Here is a 19,921-nt window from a genome sequence, read left to right as displayed (position 1 = left end):
CCGTGTCCCCTGCATCGGCAGGCAGACTCTCAACCACTGAGCCACCAGGGAAGCCCAACAACATTATTTTTAAAGACACATTTCCTCTTGGTTTATTGATTTAATTTAATCCCTATACTTTCGCAAACAATCTAATTCCTATTTGTTTGTTTTTTCAGTGAAAACATTTTAATTTTTAGTATTGATTATTTTCTAGTTTCATAGGTTCACAGAGGGGAATTTTTTTTGAATTTTATTTATTTTATTTTATACAGCAGGTTCTTTTATCCATTTTATATATATTAGTGTATATATGTCAATCCAAATCTCCCAATTCATCCCACCACCACCCCACACCCCCACTGCTTTCCCCCCTTGGTGTCCATACGTTTGTCCTCTACATCTGTATCTCAATTTCTGCCCTGCAAACCGGTTCATCTGTATCATTTTTCTAGGTTACACATATATGCATTAATATATGATATTTGTTTTTCACTTTCTTACTTCACTCTGTATGACAGTCTCTAGATTCATCCATGCCTCTATAAATGACCCAATTTCGTTCCTTTTTATGGCTGAGTAATATTCCATTGTATATATGTACCACATCTTCTTTATCCAGTCATCTGTTGATGGGCATTTAGGTTGCTTCCATGACCTGGCTATTGTAAATAGTGCTGCAATGAATATTGGGGTGCATGTGTCTTTTTAAATTATGGTTTTCTCTGGATATATGACCAGGAGTGGGATTGCTGGGTCATATGGTAATTCTATTTTTAATTTTTTAAGGAATCTCCATACTCTCCTCCATAGTGGCTGTATCAATTTACATTCCCATCAACAGTGCAAGAGGGTTCCCTTTGCTCCACACCCTCTCCAACATTTGTTGTTTGTAGATTTTCTGATGATGCCCATTCTGACTGGTGTGAGGTGATACCTCATTGTAGTTTTGATTTGCATTTCTCTAATAGTGATGTTGAGCAGCTTTTCATGTGCTTCTTGGCCATCTGTATGTCTTCTTTGGAGAAATGTCTATTTAGGTCTGCCCATTTTTGGATTGGCTTGTTTGTTTTTTTAATATTGAGCCACATGAGCTGTTTATACATTTTGGAGATTAATCCTTTGTCCGTTGATTCATTTGCAAATATTTTCTCCCATTGTGAGGGTTGTCTTTTTGTCTTGTTTGTAGTTTCCTTTGCTTTGCAAAAGCTTTGCAAAAGCTTTTAAGTTTCATTAGGTCTCTAGGAGGTGGATCAAGAAAGATCTTGCTGGGATTTATGTCAAAGAGTGTTCTTCCTATGTTTTCCTGTACGAGTTTGATAGTGTCTGGTCTTACGTTTCTTTTTCCTCCACAATTTTTTGGAAGAGTTTGAGAAGGATAGGTGTTAGCTTGTGTCTAAATGTTTGATAGAATTCACCTGTGAAGCCATCTGGTCCTGGACTTTGTTGGAAGATTTTTAATCACAATTTCAATTTCATTACTTGTGATTGGTCTGTTCATATTTTCTATTTCTTCCTGGTTCAGTCTTGGAAGGTTATACCTTTCTAAGAATTTGTCCATTTCTTCCAGGTTGTCCATTTTATTGGCATAGAGTTGCTTGTAGTAATCTCTCATGATGCTTTGTATTTCTGTGGTGTCTGTTGTAACTTCTTTTTCATTTCTTATTTTATTGATGTGAGTCCTCTCCCTCTTTGTCTTGATGAGTCTGGCTAATGGTTTATCAATTTTGTTTATCTTCTCAAACAACCAGCTTTTAGTTTTAATGATCTTTGCCATTGTTTTCTTTGTTTCTATTTCATGTATTTCTACTCTGATCTTTATGATTTCTTTCCTTCTGCTAACATTGGGTTTTGTTTGTTCTACTTTCTCTAGTTCCTTTAGGTGTAAGGTTAGATTGTTTTAGATTTTTCTTGTTTCTTCAGGTAGGCTTGTATTGCTATAAACTTCCCTCTTAGAACTGCTTTTGTTGCATCCCATGGGTTTTGGATGGTCGTGTTTTCATTGTTATTTGTCTCTAGGTATTTTTTGATTTCCTCTTTGAATTTTTCTGTGATCTCTTGGTTATTTAGTAACGTGTTGTTTAGCCTCCATATGTTTGTGTTTTTTACGGTTTTTTTCCCGTAACTGATTTCTAATCTCATAGCGTTGTGGTCAGAAAAGGTGCTTGATACAATTTCAGTTTTCTTAAATTTACTGAGGCTTGATTTGTGACCCATGATGTGATCTATCCTGGAGAATGTTCCGTGCACACTTGAGAAGAAAGTGTAATCTGCTGTTTTTGGATGGAATGTCCTATAAGTATCAATTAAATCTATCTGGCCTATTGTGTCATTTAAAGCTTGTGTTTCCTTATTAATTTTCTGTTTGGATGATCTGTCCATTGGTGTAAGTGAGGTGTTAAATCCCCCACTATTATTGTGTTACTGTCGATTTCCTCTTTTATCGGTGTTAGCAGTTGCTTTGTGGATTTAGGTGCTATGTTGGGTGCATATATATTTATAATTGTTATATCTTCTTCTTGGATTAATCACTTGATCATTATGTAGTGTCCATCCTTGTCTCTTGTAACATTCTTTAAAGTCTATTTATCTGATATCAGTATTGCTACTCCAGCTTTCTTTTGATTTCCATTTGCATGGAATAACTTTTTCTGTCCCCTCACTTTCAGTCTGTATGTGTCCCTACAAGAGGTGGGTCTCTTGTAGACAGCATATATATGGGTCTTGTTTTTGTATCCATTCAGCGAGCCTGTGTCTTTTGGTTGGAGCATTTAATCCATTCACATTTAAGGTAATTATTGATACGTATGTTCCTTATTACCATTTTCTTAATTGTTTTGGGTTTGTTTGTGTAGGTCCTTTTCTTCTCTTTTGTTTCCCACTTAGAGATGTTCCTTTAGCATTTGTTGTAGAGCTGTTTTGGTGGTGCTGAATTCTGTTAGCTTTTGCTTGTCTGTAAAGCTTTTGATTTCTCTGTCGAATCTGAATGAGCTCCTTGTGGGTGATCTTGGTTGTGGGTTCTTCCCTTTCATCACTTTAAATATGTCATGCCACTCCCTTCTGGCTTGTAGAGTTTCTGCTGAGAAATCAGCTGTTAACCTTATGGGTTTTCCTTTGTATGTTATTTGTTGTTTTTCTCTTGCTGCTTTTAGTAAGTTTTCTTTGCCTTTGATTTTTTTCAATTTGATTACTATGTGTCTCGGTGTGTTTCTCCTTGGGTTTATCCTGTATGGGACTCTCTGTGCTTTCTAGACTTGTGTGGCTATTTCCTTTCCCATGTTAGGGAAGTTTTCCAATATAATCTCTTCACATATTTTCTCGGGTCCTTTCTCTCTCTCTTCTCCTTCTGTGATCCCTATAATGCGAATGTTGTTGCGTTTAATGTTGTCCCAGAGGTGTCTTAGGCTGTCTTCATTTCTTTTCATTCTTTTTTCTTTATTCTGTTCTGCAGCAGTGAATTCAACCATTCTGTCTTCCAGGTCACTTATCCGTTCTTCTGCCTCAGTTATTCTGCTATTGGTTCCTTCTAGTGTAGTTTTCATTTCAGTTATTGTATTGTTCATTTCTGTTTGTTTGTTCTTTAATTCTTCTTAGGTCTTTGTTAAACATTTCTTGCATCTTCTTGATCTTTGCCTCCATTCTTTTTCCGAGGTTCTGGATCCTCTTCACTGTCATTATTCTGAATTCTTTTTCTGGAAGGTTGCCTATCTCCACTTCATTTAATTATTTTTCTGGGGTTTTACCTTGTTACTTCATCTGGTATATAGCCATCTGCGTTTTCATCTTGTCTGTCATTCTGTGAATGTGGTTTTTGTTCCACAGGCTGCAGGATTGTAGTTCTTCTTGCTTCTGCTGTCTGCTCTCTGGTGGATGAGACTATCTAAGAGGCTTGATGGGAGGGACTGGTGGTGGGTAGAGCTGGCTGTTGCTCTGGTGGGCAGAGCTCAGTAAAACTTAAATCTGTTTGTCTGCTGATGGGTGGGGCTGGGTTCCTTCCCTGTTGGTTGTTTGGCCTGAGGTTACCCAACACTGGAGCCTACCTGGGCTCTTTGGTGGGGCTAATGACAGACTCTGGGAGGGCTCACCCCAAGGAGTACTTCCCAGAACTTCTGATGCCAGTGTTCTTTTCCTCACGGTGAGAGACAGCCACCCCTGGCCTCTGCAGGAGACCCTCCAACGCTAGCAGGTACGTCTGGTTCAGTCTCCTATGGCGTCACTGCTCCTTCCCCTAGGTCCCGATGCACACACTACTTTGTGTGTGCCCTCCAAGAGTGTAGTCTCTGTTTCCCCCAGTCCCGTCAAATTCTTGCAGTCAAATCCTGCTAGCCTTCAAGGTCTGATTCTCTAGGAATTCCTCCTCCTGTTGCTGGACCCCTAGGTTGGAAAGCCTAAAGTGGGCCTCAGAACCTTCAGTCCAGTGGGTGGACTTCTGTGGTATAAGTGTTCTCCAGTCTGTGAGTCACCCCCCCAGCAGTTATGGGATTTGATTTTACTGTGATTGCGCCCCTCCTACTGTCTCATTATGGCTTCTCCTTTGTCTTTGGATGTGGAGTATCTTTTTTGGTGAGTTCCAGTGTCTTCCTGTTGATGATTGTTCAGCAGTTAGATGTGATTCCGGTCCTCTCGCAAGAGGGAGGCAACAGAGAGCTAATTCCTGTTATGTATGTTATCTGTTCATAGGGTGTTCTTTAAAGCTATATGTTATTGTTTTATGAGCATGTATTTTTATTTTATCTTTATACACACATGTATCATTTCTGTTGCTTACTTCTCTCACCCAGTAGTGTAGTTAGTTATTACATAAACATCACTGTAAGCAGTTATGTTTATCTAGTCTGTAGTGGCCAAGTGCTACCTGTCATCTCCTCCATGGTGTACCTTCACCCCATTGTAACCATTTGTTCTTCCCATAATGCACACTGGGTTTGACTCCTCCTCTCTACCCACCACGAAGAAGCGGTAGTGAACTTCTTAGTACATGTCTTCTAATTACCCTAGATGAGAATATCTTCAATATACATTCCTGGGAGCAAGATTACCAGGTTATATGTTTTGTGTATACTAAAAATGGTAGTAAACTGCTTTTCAGTTTGCTGCCATAGTTTACCTTCCCACAGTAAACTGCTTTTCAGAATGCTGCCATAGTTTACCTTCCCACAGCTATGAGAGCTCCAGAGCCCCACATCTCCACCAATGCTGGCATTCCCCGGATTACTGAAGTTTTCATTGATTGAAGAAATAATTACTGAGTGTCTGTGATGCACCCTGGCTGTGTTCTAGGTAGTTGAAATATAGGGAGACAGTATACAGTATAACAGATGGACCTGATCTAATTTTGTCCAAGAAGAGGAAGTGTATTTGATATGAGATCTAAAAGGTAAGTTGGAAGACAATGGGAAGGCCAGTGAAGGGTCAGTGAGAAGAGAAGGAAGACAAGCTAAGTATTCCAAACAGAAGGAAGGGAGGGTATGTTCCAAGAAGACCTGATCTGGACATAAATATGGCTCTTTGGAGAAAATTTGAAAGCACAATGGACTATCACTACATACCCACTAGAAAGGCTAAATCTATAAGGACCAATTATACAAAGTGCAGGTGAGGATACAAAACTGTCATTCATTGATGGTGGGAATGAAAAATGGTATGGCCATTTTGGAAAGCAGTTTGGAAGTTTTTTTTTATAAAGTAAGACATATGACTTTCCTATAACTAACTTGGCAACTCCACTCCTCGGTGTACATTAAAGAAAATTGAGTGCTTGTGTTCACAAAGTAAAAACCTGTATAAAAGAGTTAGGTTCCTCCAAAAATTAAAAATAGAATTACCATATGATCCAGAACTTCCACTTGTGGGTATATATGCAAGATAACTCAAAATAGGATCTTGAAGAGATAATTTCACATTTATAGTCATCGAAGCATCAATAGCCAAGAGGTGGAGGCAACCTAAATGTCCACTGTCAGATGAATGGATAAAGAAATGCGGTATACACATACAATGAAATATTAGCCATAAAAAAGGTAGAGATTTTGTCACATGCTACAACAGGGATAAGCCTTGACAAAAACGTTCTGCCAAATGAAGTAAGCCAGTCACAAAAAGGCAAATACTGCATGATTCCACTTATTTGATGTATCTGAAGTACTCAAACTCTTAGAAAGTAGAATGGTGGTTGCCAGGAGCTGGGGGGAGGGGAAAATGGAAGTTGTTTAATAGTGTGTCAGTTTTGCAAGACAAAGAAGTCCTAGAGATGTGTTGCATGACAATGGGCATATAGTTAACACTGCTGTACTGTACACTTAAAAATGGTTCAGATGGTAAATGTTATGTGTTTTTTCCACAATGACAAAACTTCATAGCAGCTTTATTTGCAATAGCCCTTAATGGTAGAAGATCTGAATAGCCATTTTTCCAAAGAAGACATATAGATGACCAAAAGGTACATGTAAAGATGCTCAACATCTCTAATCATCAGGGAAATGCAAGTCAGAACTATGTACCTATGGTCAATTAATCTACAACAAAGGAGGCAAGACTATATAATTGAGGAAAGACAGACTCTTCAATAAATGGTGCTGGGAAAAGTGTAAAAAAAATGAAATTAGAACATTCTTTAACACCATACACAAAAATAAACTCAAAATGGATTAAAGACCTAAATGTAAGACTGAACACTATAAAACTCTTAGAGAAAAACATAGGAAGAACACTCTTTGACATAAATCACAGCAAGATCTTTTTTGATCCACCTACTAGAGTAATGGAAATGAAAACAAAAATAAACAAATGGGACCTAATTAAATTCAAAAGCTTTTGCACAGCAAAGGAAACCATAAACAAAATGAAAAGACAACCCTCACAATGGGAGAAAATATTTGCAGACGATGTGACTGACAAGGGATTAGTCTCCAAAATTTACAAACAGCTCATGAGGCTCAATATCAAAAAAAACCTCCAAACAAACAACCCAATCCAAAAATGGGCAGAAAACCTAAATAGACATTTCTCCAAAGAATACATACAGATGGCCACGAGGCCCATGAAAAGATGCTCAACATCACGAATTATTAGAGCAATACAAATCAAAACTACAATAAGATATCACCTCACACCAGTCAGTATGGCCATTATCAAAAAGTCTACAAGGAATAAATGCTGGAGAGGGTGTGGAGAAAAGGGAACCTTCCTATACTGCTGTTGTTGGGAATGTAAATTGGTGCAGCCACTATGGAGAACAGTATGGAGGTTCCTTAAAAAACTAAAAATAGAGCTACCATGTTATCCAGCAATCCCACTCCTGGGGATATATCTGGAGAAAACCATACTTCGAAAAGATACATGCACCCCAATGTTCACTGCAGCACTATTTATAATAGCCAAGACATGGAAGCAACCGAATGTCCATCAACAAAAGAATGTATAAAGCAGATGTACATATATACAATGAAATGTTACTCAGCCATAAAAAAGAATGAAATAGTGCCATTTGCAGCAACATGGATGGACCTGGAGATTATCATAGTAAGTGAAGTAAGTCAGACAGAAAGACAAATATCATATGATATCACTTATAGTGGAATCTAAAAAATGATACAAATGAACTAATTTACAAAACAGAAACAGACATACTTCAGGAATGAACTTATGGTTACTGGGGGGGAAGCAGGGGCAGAGGGAGGGATAGACGGGGAGTTTGGGAATGACATGTACACACTGCTATATTTAAAATAAATAATCAACAAGGACCTACTGTATAGCACAGGGAACTCTACTCAATATTCTGTAATCACCTAAATGGGAAAAGAGCTTGAAAAGCAATAGATACATTTATATGTATAACTGAATCACTTTGCTGTGTATCTAAAACTAACACAATATTAACTATACTCCAATATAAAATTAAAAACAAATAGATCGTTTGCTCAAGCTATTTTTTGTATCTTGGATGCCTTTGTTCTTATTTACTGCTTGAAATCCTCCATTTTTCTACCCTGGCTCAGTGATCTGTTCCCCAGTTCTTGGCCTATGTTAGGTCTTCTTTTATTCTGGAGCTCGGTCTATCAAATGACCTATCATTTACAATAGTTGGTCGTTCATGTCTGATCCTGTGGTAGGAAGAATGACAGCCCCCAAAGATGTCCATGTCCTAATCCCTGGAAGTTGTGAACGTTACCTGGTGTAGCCAAACTGACTTTGTAGATATGATTAAGGTTAAGGACCTTGAGATAGAGAAATGATCCTGGTGAGTCCAATCTAATCATATGAGTCCTTACAAGCAGAGAAACTTTCCTGGTTTTAAGCCAGTTTTCCCAGCTTTTTTCTTTCAGTCAGAGAGAGATGTGATGTGACTGCAGAAAGAGATGTGACTGAAGAAAGGTCAGAGAGATGTAAAGTTGCTGGCTTTGAAGACAGAGGAAGGGGGTCATGAACCAAGGAATGCAGGCAGCCTCTAGAAACTGGGAAAGGCAAGGAAACAGTTTCTTCCCTAGAGCCTCCAGAAAGGAAAAGATCTTGCCAACCTCTATATTTTAGCCCAGAGACTTGTCACCCTTCTGACCCTTTTTGTCATTTTGAGCCACGAAGTAATTTTTTAGTTAAGATAGCAATAGAAAACTAATACTGGGCTTCCCAGGTGGCGCAGTGGTTGAGAGTCCGCCTGCCGATGCAGGGGACACGGGTTCGTGCCCCGGTCCGGGAGGATCCCACATGCCGTGTAGCGGCTGGGCCTGTGAGCCATGGCCGCTGAGCCTGCGTGTCCGGAGCCTGTGCTCCGCAACGGGAGAGGCCGCAGCAGTGAGAGGCCCGCGTACCGCAAAAAAAAAAAAGAAACAAAAACAAAAACAAACAAAAAAAAAAACTAATACAATCTCAAAGTATGTGGATATTTTGAAGATTCCACGGAAGCTTTGTGACCTTGACTCCCAACACTTTGTCTGGCACATAAAAACGAATCAGAAAATGTTTAAAGAATAAATGAACCGGAGTTTCTCCCTCCTCATTCTGCAAGTCGCGGAATAATCCTGTCATCTGTCAGCATCACTCCCCTAGCCCCTCCACCTCACCCGAGGCAATTCCTTTCTCCATTCAGACACTTTGCTTTCCCTTCCCACCTTTATCACCTTTATCCTCAGTCAATCGATCTTTATGCTATGAGTACTATGGATTCTGGTTAGCCAACATATCTGAAAATGGACCCTGTCGATTAGTACTATGGAAGAAAAAATGTAAAATACACATTTTGAAAACTCTTGTGAAAGATAAAAACACTGATTCCCTCAGAAAACATAGTACATAGAGACAAGGAGACAAAGAAACTTCAGGTATCATTACAAATTGTTCTGTTACCATTTTAACAATGTCTTGTTGTCTGTCTTGGACTCATTCATTCAATAAGTATTTGTTTATTACCTACAATGTATTAGGTATTGTGACAGTTCTTTAAGTCAGCTAACCACAGCTTAGTTAACTGAATCAATTTATTGCTTAGTGATTATTTATCAATCTCTTATTTTTAATGACTATACTATTGATTTAACCTATGAACAGTTCAACATATAGCTGCCCAGGTACAGCCTCTCTATTTCTAATATTATAGATCCCTGGATGATGAACAATGTATTAATGGAGGGAAAGAAAAGAGCAAACTGAGGAAGCGGGAAAAAGATAGAAAAAAATAACAAAAGCCAACCTTAATATTGAGTACTTACTCTGTGTCAAGTGTTATGTTAAATTCTTAAGATGTATTGTCTCATTTCATCCTCAAAACCCTCTGAAATTTTCCCTTCATTTTAAAGACAAAGAAAGTAAAGCCCAGAGAGATAAGTAACTTGCCACTGATCAACAATTATTAAGATGCAGGTGGGATCTGAACCTCGGCAAGCTGATTCCAGAGTCACGACCTACTCTTCCTCTGTCGTGGTAAGACAGGCCTGAAAGATGAGGATGATGGGAAGCTAAAGTTACCGTGCATCTCCTTTTACTTATGCTTCTAGTCCATTGTGTTTCTTTTTTCAAATTAAACACCTGTTTGTAAACAATTCAGAAGGCAACCCTGAAATACATCACACACTGGATTTAATCCCTAACATACTAAGAGTTCACACATGCCCCAAGACCACATGTTAGGCATTGAACAGAGGGATAAAATGATGGTCCCAGGAGGAAGAGGAAAAGAAGATAAAGGAGCTCCTTTCTTTTACCAGGAGCTTCCAAATCTCAGTCCACTTTTCAACTAAGGTATTGTTGACACTGGATGAAAATGAAGAATAAAACTTATATTGGAATGTTTGCCTGTTTAGATAAACAGGTGCTCACAATAACAGTATCAGAGAGAAAAATCAGAGACCTGAAAAATCAGTGCAACATTTAGCTTCCAGAAGCCTTGGAGAGACAGTCCTAAAGCATGGAAAACAAAGCTGTATTTCTATTAGACACGAATGTGTATTTAAGAGTGGTCTATATTTCTATATAAATCTCCAGACACAGGAAAATGGGGTTATCAATGTCCTTGGCACTACTGATAGACCATTCAAAGCTAAGGCAGATGATACTTAGGATTTTCTAGCTTTTATTATACTTTAAAAAAATATTCATGAATAAGACAGTTATTCAAAAAACAAAATAGCCAATGGGAATATATTGTACAGCACAGGGAACGCTACCTAATGCACTGTGGAAACCTAAATGGGAGGGCAGTTCAAAAGGGAGGGGATATCTACATGTGTATGGCTGATTCATTTTGTTGTGCAGTGGAGGCTAACACAACATTGTAAAGCAACCATACTCCAATAAAAATTAATTAAAGAAATAGCCAGATTCAGAATCATATATTTTTCTCATGCTTCTATGTCATATAATGACTGAAACCATCTCATTCATGAGAAAAGTTGACAAAAGTTGAAGACGAAATGATTCAGAGACGACCAGATCCTCTTGTATTAAAGAAAGTCTAATGTGACTCACACTATAATCAATAAACTGACATTTGAAAACCTAACTTTCAGTTTTTGTTTTGATTAAAAAATGAGAGTCAGAAATTCTAGAGTGTAAATATGCTCCCAGTAACTTAAGAGTTGATCATTCTGATGTCTTCATTGCCAGAGAAAACTTTTTCTTGATTTTCAGCAGAGCCCGAACTGGTATCCAAGAATAAACCTCAATATTGAACTGACCTTTTCAAAGTAGAAGCATTTGAAATAGATATCTGAACAATGCAAACTATAATCTTTTAAAGGTACAGTCTCCTGACGATCAAGAAAGAAACTAAGATCACAGTTCTGTCTTCTAAACAATATGCTATATGTGACTAGTCCTATCTATTTTTTTTGAACATATAACTTGACCCCACTTAGTTTTTTGTCCTTTATTTTTGTTTTGTTGTTTTTTTAACTGAACCACCATTTTGTTCCTGCTCAAGTCTTCTGCCACCTGAAAATTATGTTTTGAAAACTGTACTTCAGTCAATCATCCCCAAAATGAATCCCGGGCCTTTTTCTAATAATTTATTCTTCATGGTCCATCAGTGAGTTATAAAAATGAAATGACTGTTTGCACTGTGTTGTCATCTCCCTCACACCCCCCCGAAAAATGAACAAAAAATACTTACAATGGTTCTTAGCCAGGAGCATTTTATCCCTTATTCACTAGTGGTAAATGAGTCAGATATGAGTTGGCCAGGAAAAGAGCTGCTTTACCCAAAATCTTAGTACAAAATGAGTCATCTCACTCCAAACACCAATATATTCTCCAAAATAACTGGCAAGAATTTCCTATAAAAAGAATCTTGCCTTCACCCTTTTCCATCCGTTTAGTTCTCTGATTTTTCTAATTTTTCAATTTCCTGTGTACTTATAACACTGCATTCGTAACAAAGGCCTAAGAACATTTCTACCTCTTTACCTCATTGTGAAAGCCATCTTTCCTATACTGAGTTGGGGGACAATTCTGATAGCATTCCCCTTTAAAGAATAATGCTTTGTGGCTTTTAAGGGTTCTCCCTGTCTGACTCTCTGTGATGAAATTCATGCATGGTTCAATAGAAATGCAAAAGCCAGTTCTAGAAGAATTTTTCTTTTCCTCTGCTGAAAAAGTGAGTTCAAAGCCACCAAAAATATTTCAAGCAAAACCATTTTCCTTCCCATAAGAAAAATCAATCAAAATAGATACAATCTGTCTAAAACTGATAAAGAAACATGAATCCAGGCCACAAGCTTCAACTCTGTTTCCCTGTACATCAAAACATTCCCATTCCCATTCTCTCTCTGCCATCAGATGAAGCTTAAAAATCACGGTGAACTGAAGCCAGGGTCAAGTCCCTATAGATCATCAGGAGTCAGGCACACTATGTACCTGAGGATAAACAAGCATGCTTATAGAGCCAATTCCTGCCAAAGTGCTGAGATTTTTATGTTATGTGGGGCTCACAACAGCACTTATTATTCTTTATTATTCTAAGCCCTGCAACTTAATGGGAAAAATTACTTACAACTCATTTCACTCGGGCTGGAATTTAGCTTCATTTCTCTATACTAAATGAATTCTAAAGAATAGCTACGCTCCTTTTATATCCAACACTAACAGATGTCAGTTTCCTTAGTTTTACAGCCCTCAAATGACAGACAACTAACTGTATTTGGCCTTGGGAATAACTGCAACACCTTTGGATTATGAACTTGGTTTGGTTCTTAGCTGGGAACAGCAGGGGGTTAGTTCCTATTATCAAAGATGTAAAATAAGTTTACCCTTATGCTCCAGATGCCCATATGAAGATGTCTTTTAATACAATATTGTACAACTTTTTTTTTCCTACTGGTAATCTTCTTTTTAAGTGGTTATAGTAAGAAAAAAACAACTGCATAAAAATGAAATCTCTTATTCAATGTATCTCTTGCTCTTGACCAAAGCAAGATGTTAAATCCATTAAACTCTGAACACCCAGTAAAAGCAAGAAAAACGAAAACTGTTCAAATTTGTGCATTCTTGGGAAAATTGCCAACCTATGTACTAGTAGCAGGATCTGTGTAATTAATGGTGATGTTATTGACGGAGGGAGTTCGATTTCATTCTCAGAAGCAATTTAGAAGTGCAAGCTGGCAGAGCTTTAGCGCAAGCTCACCTATTCATTTTTAAATTGAAGAAATGTGACTTTGAAGTCATCCACAGAGAGCACCGATGTCACTGTCTGTACATTTGGGGTGGTTTTGGCCATTGTAAAAAGAAATCCTGACTGTAGCACTGTCTGCCGAACAGCAAAATGTACAAACTGACAAACATTTCTTAAAAGGAGAAGAAGCAAACTCAATCTTTTTCTTTTCCTGAAAGCTATTCATATGAAGACTAATTAAAATCAACTCCTTCTTATCATAAAGTAAAATAAAATCAGACCCACATCCACACATTCCTTTATACACACTCCCATCTTCTTGGAAGGTGACTTTCATCTTTATCGAGTAGTTGTACCTCACGGACAGTCATATAAGGCTACCCAACTGACAAGCCATACCTCCAGCTTCTGCTCTCCTTTTTCCCCTTTGTTATATCAGTAACTTCGAAATGATGAGAGAAAGAAAGAGAACATCTTGAAAAATAGAGATAACTAAGGAAAGAAGTTAAGCCCACAAGAAGCTTTCTCCATAATGATCTGTACTAAATTGTCCAACAAGGACCATCTATCTCATCGCTCTGTTTCTCTGCGAACTGTAACAACATGCTCCACCTCTGTGTTTCTCATGAAGAATGAAACACATGAATTCCTGACAGCCGACAGCATGTGCTGTGGCATCTGTGGCTTCGCAGAAGTCGAAGTGGAGGAGACCGGAGAAGGAGAGCCTAGAGAGAGGCTCACAAACGCTCATGATGAGCCTGGATGTTACCGACCCTGATGATTCCCCCCATGTTGCATTCATACCTGTTGTCTTCTCGAGCAAAGGGCTGTTCCACATCCACCGTCAGGGAGGCCAGGGCAGAAACGGTCTCCGTCTCCTCTTGCAACTGCGCCCCAGCCAGAGCGCAGCCCCTCGGCACACTCACCGTCCTTACCGACTTCCAGTACTTGCCTAAAAAACACAAAGACCCATGCATCATATGTTATAGGAATTTTAGTTCAACAGTGTTAATCAGAAACTTGTATAGGTCTAACTCAGAGTAATTGTTAGGTTAAAATTCACAATGTTATACACAGTTGTAATTTAACGTCTTAACTGTTATGATTAAGTGTTTTTCTCAATCTGGAATGCCAAGCTGTGAAGTGCTCATATTGCCAAGCCTGAGTCTCTCCCTTGCTCAGAAGTTAATAAAGCGAGGAATAATCCACAGTCTAATGAACTCACTATCAGACTGACAGGGGTCTCTGCAACTAGGTAAGCAAACTCTGGGCATCATGCCCTCTGGGTAATCCTCAAGAGACTGGGAGGTCGAAGTCTTATGGAGAAACTGAATGAACCAGTAATGTTAAAAATGGCTACTTGAGCCATTAACTTTTTTTTTTTTTTAATGAGGTTGGAATATTAAAGGAGAAGAAAAGCCCAGAAATGCCAGCATGAATCGAATGGCAACTTTGCCAGAACAATCAGGTTTGTTAGTCCTGGATGTTCTTTCTTTCTCAACCCCAGGGTGTGTACTAGAACAATAACTGATTTAAAACCTTAATATATGCATTGGCTGATGTTGGAGCCCTTCCATAAGGTATACAGATCCAATTATACGGATGTTTCTTTTCTTGAGGCAGGGAAGGAGAATGAGAGGAAAATAGGAGGTAATTTCACGAGAACATGCCAGTGGGATAAATAAGAAAGAGCAGAGTCAACAGCCTTTTTGCAGCCCCTAAGCTATTTTTTTGTGAAGCGTTGAATAGCCCCGTATCAAAGCAGGAGAGTCTCCCTAGGTGCTGACATGACTCACCAGGTAAGCAGTATCTCGGCAGCCTGACCAGTTAAGAGGGAAGCTGGCATGCAAAGTAGCTTACTTCCACCCCACCCCAAAATTAAAATAAAGTTATGCTAGAGTAGAAAAGACAAATGGGTGAATACTGGATTGGGGAGTAAGATAACCCAGTTCTAGACCCAGCTCTGCCACTAACCACCCTATGCTGGCAGGGCTCTTTGGCACTTTATTTTTGCTTCTCAAAAACAGTGGGATGGCCTCAAATTCCTTCCAGCTATAAGTCACATTTCGTGATTGGCCTCTCCTTATCCTACTGCTTCACAGAGGAATGGATGTCATGTCACGATAGGGGAGGAGACCCAGTCTCCCATCCACTCCCCATGTCGACAGAACCTTCTGGCATAGTTGTCTACTACTACTACTTTACTTGCTGTGATCACCTAGTCTGGCCAAAGTCAGAATCATAAAGCTTTTAATTTGGACCAAATGATACCAGTTCTAACTGAATGAACCCACAAAGTAACATTTTTTGAAAGCCAAGGCTGTGCCAGATGTTGAGGACACAAAGATGCTTCCCTGACACCAAGAAATTCATGGTCTAGTTGAGAAAGCCCATGTGATCCTAAGAGGAAATAAGAAGAACATATACTTTTGATGCCAAGAAGGCAAGAGAACACTTGCCAGAAAAAATAACACCTGACCAGGTATTTGAACTACCATCAGAAGTTAGTCAAGCTGAAACAGAGGAAGATGGTGGTGATGAGGTATCCCTAGAAGAGGAAATAATGCACACAAATGTGCAGATACTCAAGTCTCTGTTGTTCACTGGGGTACAAAGTCCACTGCTAGGCACAAGTGGAATGTAAGCAGTATGGAATGTAATGCAAGAGACTGCTATGGTGTAGGCATGGGCTAATTAACACACAATCTTGAATAGCATGCCAGTGATCTTGGCTTTCAACCTGTGGGTGATGAGGGGCCATTTTAAACAGAAGAGGCAGAGAATCAGGTTTAAATTTTTCAAAGATCCTTCTGGAGAGATTACGGATGATGGATTAGTAGGTGGTGAGAGTGGTGGCAGGAAAACCAATTTCACCTCCTGGCAAACATCCAGGCAGGAAATGATGACGTCTAAACTAAAAGTAAGTGACAGAATAGAAATGAAGAGATGGACTAAAGAGAGGTTTAGGAGGTGAGCAATGGAAATGCGTCTTGTCTTATTCTTTAATAGCCTCCTACCTCTCTCAGCTTTGAAAGATAACTCTGAATTGACAGTTCCATTCCAAGACCCTAACTTCTCTATATCACAATGTCATTATCATCTTACCCAAGTTGGAAATGTCATATTCTATCTGTAAGTGCCTTCAGATATAATGAGTTTCACAAAGTATTATTATTAATTGTTACTTTAGCATGTGATATTCACAGAGCAGGTGATTCTAGAAGTCATCATTTCCTTTTTTTCTAGAGTGACTAATATCAGGCCTCTGACAAATAAACAACAGGTGGTTTTGTGGGTTAAATTATATTACAAATTACAGGAAAGAGAAACTTGTGTTACTGAGCTTCCAATATGTGCCAAGGACTGTGCTAGGTGTTTCCACATTTATAATTTTATTTACTCCTCATGACATTTATAATTTTATTTTTGGTTTTGTGGGTTAAATTATATTACAAATTACAGGAAAGAGAAACTTGTGTTACTGAGCTTCCAATATGTGCCAAGGACTGTGCTAGGTGTTTCCACATTTATAATTTTATTTACTCCTCATGACATTTATAATTTTATTTACTCCTCATGACATTTATAATTTTATTTACTCCTCATGACAACTGTGTAGGCAGTGTTAGGTAATTTTTCTCTAAGGTCACATGGCTAAAAAGCAGAGGAGCTGAAATCCTCACCCAGGACTGCTTGACTCCGAAAATGTTTCTTCCTCTGTAATCGGTTGTCCTCCTTTATTTAGTCCTTCTCTACCACCCTCCCACTACCCCTAAAAATACAAAAATGGACTCAATATAGGAAAATCTCAACTTAAAAGAATTATGCACATGGCAAAACAATTATATATATATATATATATATATATATTCTTCCCTTTACCAAAGAAATCGTCTTTGGTAACAACAAATTACCCTTGCTCCTTAGATATGTGACTCAGCTGATCTACCTTTTACTGACTTTACGGCATGGGTTTATTGCACTTAGTGAGACAACCATGTTGAGACTAGTTCTTTCTACTCTTCACTTCTCATTACCTTCATTTCTCATAGTCTATTGCAAGTACCTCGTTGCTTCACTGATGAAGCTATCATGAAACTGGAGATAAGTGCTCATTGAAGAGTACCCCTTTTTAAAGTGATGTGTTTCTCACCACCTAGCTGAAGGCACCATTAGGCACAGAGCTCTTTGAACCTGTGGAGCCTACCCCAAGTTTCTGAAGCCTGTAGGGTTGTCCATCACAGACTTGTATTGCTAGAGGTCCTATAGTCCACATGGATCGCTTTCTTTAAGCCAGGTATCTAACTGAGAAGAGAATCAGAGGCTCGTTTCATGCAATTACAGCCAGGAGTTGCCCAGAGTCACCAGAATATCTTTTGACCAAGCTACCCGTGCAAAATTTTTCTCTGAGTATTTCAGGCTCTAAAGGGAGCCCTGGGAGTCGAGATTTATAAATCGGGACCCCATATTAGACCCAGAGAAATCATTTGGATCACTGGAGCACAGTGTCCACATTTATAAAATGATAGTGGTGGGATTGATGATAAGGAAAGGTCTCTTCCTGCTCTAATTCTCAATGATTGTTATTCTTCTCATGTCATATATCACTCTTGGATATTAGAATAAATTTGTTATGGCAGAAAATCTTAGTTTTCTGTGAGCCTATGAACACTTGAAGAGGTCAGTGGACAACTTACTTTTAGATAATATGGCACATCTAGAATAACCAAGAGCTTCAATTTTCAAGAATTGTACTTCTTCCTCAAGAAACATCTTTACTCCTCAAACACAATCAGGACAGAAGGACAATCATTAATAAGAATCATTCAGCAGAATGACTGACAATGATTCTTCAAAGTTTAGCCTTTATGCCTGTGAGTAGTGAGACAGATTTTAAATAGCTGAGACCTTTCCAATAAGATTTAACGTGTATAAAATATCCTGCTAAGATTAAATGTTAGAAGTGGTTTTTATCCAAATGTGTGAGGTTCTTCACTCAGAAATAACCCAAAACTTTAAACTCAACATGGCTTTTAGCAAAGCCTATAAAAACAAGGGAAATATTCTACATTAATAATGCATTTATAGGCCACTATCTCTATTTGTAAAGAAGAATAATTAAAATGGAAGTAGGTATAGCAAGACTGTGCAATGTGCAGCCAATTCAAACCCTACAGTTTATGGGTTATATTTTCATGTGATGGGTATTTTTTTTCCCCCTACAGAAACATATGTGCAAGAAAAATCCTATCTGTTGGCGTGAGAATAATAGCCCCATTAGCAAGTTAGACAAATGAAGTAAGGTGTACTGCCAGAGTTTTCAGGAGCTGCTATTCATAAAGTAGAATACTAGTAACCAGCCACCACTGTGTTGCTCTCCTAAGGCAATAAAACTGGCAGAAGTGAGGGGTTTTCCATTAAACCTGGACACACACACTCCCTCTTTGATCATATCCTCTATCTTTATTCATTTTTCCCATTGCATAAATCTTCCCACTTCTCAGCACTTCTGGGGGGGAATTATTTGGCTTTCATTGTTCTGCATTTGTATTTTGTCTGTAGAGGTGAAGCAAAGAATGAATCTAAAAGGTAAAAACTAGATAGCAGAATGCAGACAGTCAAGAGTTAGAAGTGGGGGACACAGATGGAGTGTCACTGGGTCAGATAGGAGCCATGAAAGGACATGTTGCAGGTACTGTGTAATCAGACTTCAGCATAAACCAGGTTTTTCTTGATAATGATCAATTTGGAAAAAAAGGTACTTGTTGACACGTGAAGGTCTGTGTTAGCAATAACCTATCCACCAAACGTTTTCCCAACCAAAGCCCTCTGAGACTCTGAAAACCTCCTGACCCCACAACCTCCCCCTTCCATCATCATTGGGAGCCTTGGAGTCACTTCTCAAATTTGTTCTTGCCGCTTGAATGATGTCCTCTTTTGTCATTACGTACCATGTTCCCATAGGAAAAGAAGCTGGCGCTGACCGAAACTTCTTCCTATCCCTTCAACCTTAGAGATTATTCACACCTGTGGGACGTACAAGGGGCCTATGTTCATGGATTCTCCAGAGCTCAGAGCTTGTTAGCTCTTTTTAAAGAGAAATTCTTTTCTGCATTTTTCCTGTCTATTCTCATGCAATCTATCACCCACATTGCTATGACAGTCCTTCTAAAACACAAGTCTGGTAATTTTGCTCCCATTTCAGAATACTAAATCCTCAGAGAAGAGTAAAATGCTCCCACTGGCAGCCCGGGAGTTTCACAATGTGGTCTCTTTCAGGTTCATTAAGATATATTTCTGGAGCTTCCCTGGTGGCGCACTGGTTAAGAATCCGCCTGCCCATGCAGGGGACACGGATTCGAGCCCTGGTCCCGGAAGATGCCACATGCCGCGGAGCAGCTAAGCCCGTGTGCCACAACTACTGAGCCTGCGCTCTAGAGCCTGGGAGCCACAACTACTGAGCCTGCGAGCCACAACTACTGATGCCCACGCGCCTAGAGGCTGTGCTCTGCAACAAGAGAAGCCACCGCAATGAGAAGCCCGTGCACCGCAACAAAGCGTAGCCCCTGCTCGCTGCAAATAGAGAAAGCCCGCGTGCAGCAATGAAGACCCAACGCAGCTAAAACTAAATAAATAACTAAACAAATAAATATATTTTAAAAAAGGATGTATTTCTTAGCTAAATGGAGAACTTTCTTGGGATCCTAAGCACTGTATATATGCAAAAATAAAGATATATTGGAAACTGGTGTATAAATAGAGTGATGAGGTAATTTTTCATTCATGTTGGGGCAATCTTGAGGCGAAAATGGGGCTAAAAATAAAAATTATATGTTATAG

General features: G+C 38.9%; 1 protein-coding gene across 1 annotated transcript in view; it reads right to left on the bottom strand.

Moving 5' to 3' along the window:
• Nucleotides 1–19,921, bottom strand: part of HDAC9 (histone deacetylase 9) — a 792,206-nt gene that overhangs the window by 9,856 nt on the left and 762,429 nt on the right. Inside the window, exon 25 of the mRNA XM_024738435.1 lies at nucleotides 13,886–14,033. Coding sequence (XP_024594203.1) covers nucleotides 13,886–14,033 — 148 coding nt within the window. The remainder of the gene's footprint in view (nucleotides 1–13,885; nucleotides 14,034–19,921) is intronic.

Source organism: Neophocaena asiaeorientalis, unplaced genomic scaffold, assembly GCF_003031525.2.
Source record: "Neophocaena asiaeorientalis asiaeorientalis breed wild unplaced genomic scaffold, Neophocaena_asiaeorientalis_V1.1 scaffold89, whole genome shotgun sequence".
NCBI lineage: Eukaryota > Metazoa > Chordata > Mammalia > Artiodactyla > Phocoenidae > Neophocaena > Neophocaena asiaeorientalis.
Note: the sequence above shows the minus strand (reverse complement) of the source record. Positions and strands in the feature narration are given on the sequence as shown.